The sequence below is a fragment of the Trachymyrmex cornetzi genome, unplaced genomic scaffold (assembly GCF_001594075.2).
Source record: "Trachymyrmex cornetzi isolate Tcor2-1 unplaced genomic scaffold, Tcor1.1 scaffold30, whole genome shotgun sequence".
Taxonomy (NCBI): Eukaryota; Metazoa; Arthropoda; class Insecta; order Hymenoptera; family Formicidae; genus Trachymyrmex; species Trachymyrmex cornetzi.
The window spans coordinates 109,766-112,889 of record NW_017297692.1 but is presented as its reverse complement, the minus strand read 5'-3'; the positions used below and the strand labels follow the sequence as shown (position 1 = coordinate 112,889).

General features: G+C 30.2%; 1 protein-coding gene across 1 annotated transcript; it reads left to right on the top strand.

The window, feature by feature from the left end:
- The first annotated feature begins 400 nt into the window (after nucleotides 1-400).
- LOC108762473 (uncharacterized) lies at nucleotides 401-1,595 on the top strand. Its single transcript, XM_018509492.1, has 2 exons — nucleotides 401-875; nucleotides 1,002-1,595. Exons 1-2 carry the CDS (start codon nucleotides 489-491, stop codon nucleotides 1,473-1,475), a joined length of 861 nt encoding a protein of 286 aa, XP_018364994.1. The 5' UTR covers nucleotides 401-488; the 3' UTR covers nucleotides 1,476-1,595.
- Nucleotides 1,596-3,124: the final 1,529 nt, after the last annotated feature.

Genomic DNA, 3,124 nt, shown 5'->3' with positions numbered 1-3,124 from the left:
GAGAGAGAGAGAGAGAGAGAGAGAGAGAGAGAGAGAGAGCGCGCGAGTTTTCATTGAGCTGTATTTTATTTACGTCAGTGAATGCATTTTACATACACATATGTCGTATTGCCTATTGGTCATCGACATCTAGAATGGACCGCTGATGACAATGGTGGGGATAGAAAGACGATTAGAGTGAGAGGCAGGAATAATAAGATCGTTCTTTCTCTGTTTACTGTTGTTTCTAACTAGTCTGATTGGTTGTTGGATTAACAACAACCAATCAGGCTTCAGTAAACAGAGAAAGAACGATCTTATTATTCCTGCCTCTCACTCTAATCGTCTTTCTACCCCCACCATTGCCATCAGCGGTCCATTCTAGATGTCGATGCTATTGGTCCATTCGGTCCATTGTTGGTGAAACCCGTGAGCTATCGTGAACGTAGTGTATATTGGTGTATATTACATAGTATTGTGGAGATAATCGCGTTCGTTTTTCTGGAAAAATGAAGAGATCGCCGTTGAACAATGCTGCGCATGGTAGCCGGCCGTATGGTGCCAGGCACACGCCGTACAATTGGAAGTCGCACGAGAACGCGTGCGGTAGAGGTTATCAGCTCGCGGAGGGTAACAGCTATCCGCGTTTCTACGCAAACAATACAGGATCGCAGTCCCACGACGACGATTTTATCCCTCTAAACATCAGCACACCGCTGACGCGGCACGACAAGTATAATACAGCTAATCGGTACAACCCTTCCGGTGGATGCGGCAGTCCAAGCAGTGGATGGTATAACAATTATAGAGGTAACTATCACGCCACGCCAAGATCGAACAAGAGGAACCCTGCCTACAAGCATTCTCCTAAACAGTTTCAAGGACAGATAAGAAAGGTAAATGGCTTGACTGAGATGTGTCGAAAGATAAAGACTCCTCTAAGTTCTATGTTGCATAGGAGGATTTAATGATTGGTATTAAAAACTACAAGTTACTCTACTTTGTTTTACATCTTTCTTTAGGACTACAAAGGAGCGCACAGGCAGGTGAATATATCAGCGTATGTAGATGTGAATTCCTTTTTGGAAGATCCCTGGAGAAATCTAGTCAAAAAATTAGACGACTCAAGAGATATAAGTAAAGGTGAAGGACCTGAGAGTGAATCTCTGTCTAGTTCAAAACTGGTTGATACTGAGTATTTGTTAGACAAATCTGAAAGCCAACTTTCAAAGGATACGAACTTGGACGATTCACAGTGCAGTCAAGAGAGTAGAAATAAATGTCCTGAAGATACAACCTTTGAGACAAATACAAGTTTTAATCAAACATCAAAAATCGACAGTTCGATAGAGTCAGAAACTGGAGATATCTGCTTCAGTCAAGATTCTTTAAACGAAAATACATGCAGTGTCAATGATAAGATTTGTGGAGCCATACGAGATAATAGTATTCATTCAAATGTATCATTGACAGATATTGAACAGAAAGCTATGTAACATTAACAAAGAATCAGTGTGTTATTAGAAAATGCATTACAGTACATAAAAGTACATATGAATTTGTACTCGTGTATGTAGATATTGTATATAAGTACGGCATTGTTGAGTTAAATGTACTAACAATTTTTTTATGTGTATAATTCCTATTTTTTGGAAGTAGATATATTAATGATACAACTATATATAAATATATATATATATATATATATATATATAATATATGCGAGATACAACATATTATCATCTTGCAGATTATATTTTCACAATTTGGCTGTGAAAAATATTTAGAATTTGTATTAGATAATTATATGTGTGCAATTTTGTTGTACATATTAAATTCATCAAGTGTAAGGAAGTAATTACAATTGACAGAAATAATTTTTGTAGTAAACCATTATTTAACAGAATAAAGTTATAAAAGCGTACATAATAATTAAAATTTTATACAAAGATAAAAGAATTTTTTTATATTTTAGATTTATTTTCTATATTCTCTCTTCTTTCTCTTCTTTCTACAAGTATTCAAGATTAAGAAATATCAGCTTTGACATTCATCATAAGTATTATTAAGATATATATATTTTTAATATCTATAAATATGCATTGTTTTTATATTTTTATTGTCATTTAATGAGTTTATGTGTGCGGAATTATTGAATCATGATTTCATCAGTTTTATTATGAATGTACATTTCAGAATTTTTAAATACATAGAAATGTTCATAAAAATCTATACATAAAACATTTGCTGTGAAATATGAGAGCAAAATGGAATACTCTTTATACTTTAATTTTGGCTTTGGCAGATATGTAATTATACATATTTTTACTGTTATTTTCTCTTCGTATATACATATTTTTCATAGATACATAATATATAGTTGAAAAATAAATGCAACATGTAAATGATATCAAATACATAAACAGATTATTAATGAAATATTATTCAAGTATAAATCTGTAATTCGCTAATTTCGTATTTAGATAAGCATTTTCAGATTTACTTCAAAATTTAATTCAATCATGTATAACTAGCAATATTTATTTCCATGTATTCGTAATATTACTATTTTTATGATAATCATTTACATTTAGATTAAAGTTACAATGTATATTGTTCGACAAACAGCCTCATTGTAATGAATAAAGCTTATATTTTTTTATATGATAACTAATTTTAAATGTTAGAGTTATCATATATATTTCTATTGTATATAAATATGAATCAAACAATTTGTCTTCTTGAAAAAGATAAATCGAACCGAATGGGGAAATTTAACTCTGTTTTTTTTGGTCATATTTTGCTAATAAAATTTATTCATTGAAGTTAATTTAATACATATTTAATATCTATATATTTACATTATTTACGGTATATTAAGATCTGCAACTATTTTACATCAAATTATTTTAGAATCTTAAAAAATGTACATATTGGCATTAAGAAAATTTTATCAACATTACTATTATAATATAATATCGCATAATATAAAATTAACTTATGTGATAAGAAAGTATATACATTCAAGATTAATAGAAAATATAAGTTTTCTTGAAAAAATTAATTTTTTTTAATAAAAAAAATATTGAAACAATATACGTATATGTATATACATATGTATGTGTACATAATTATATAATATAAT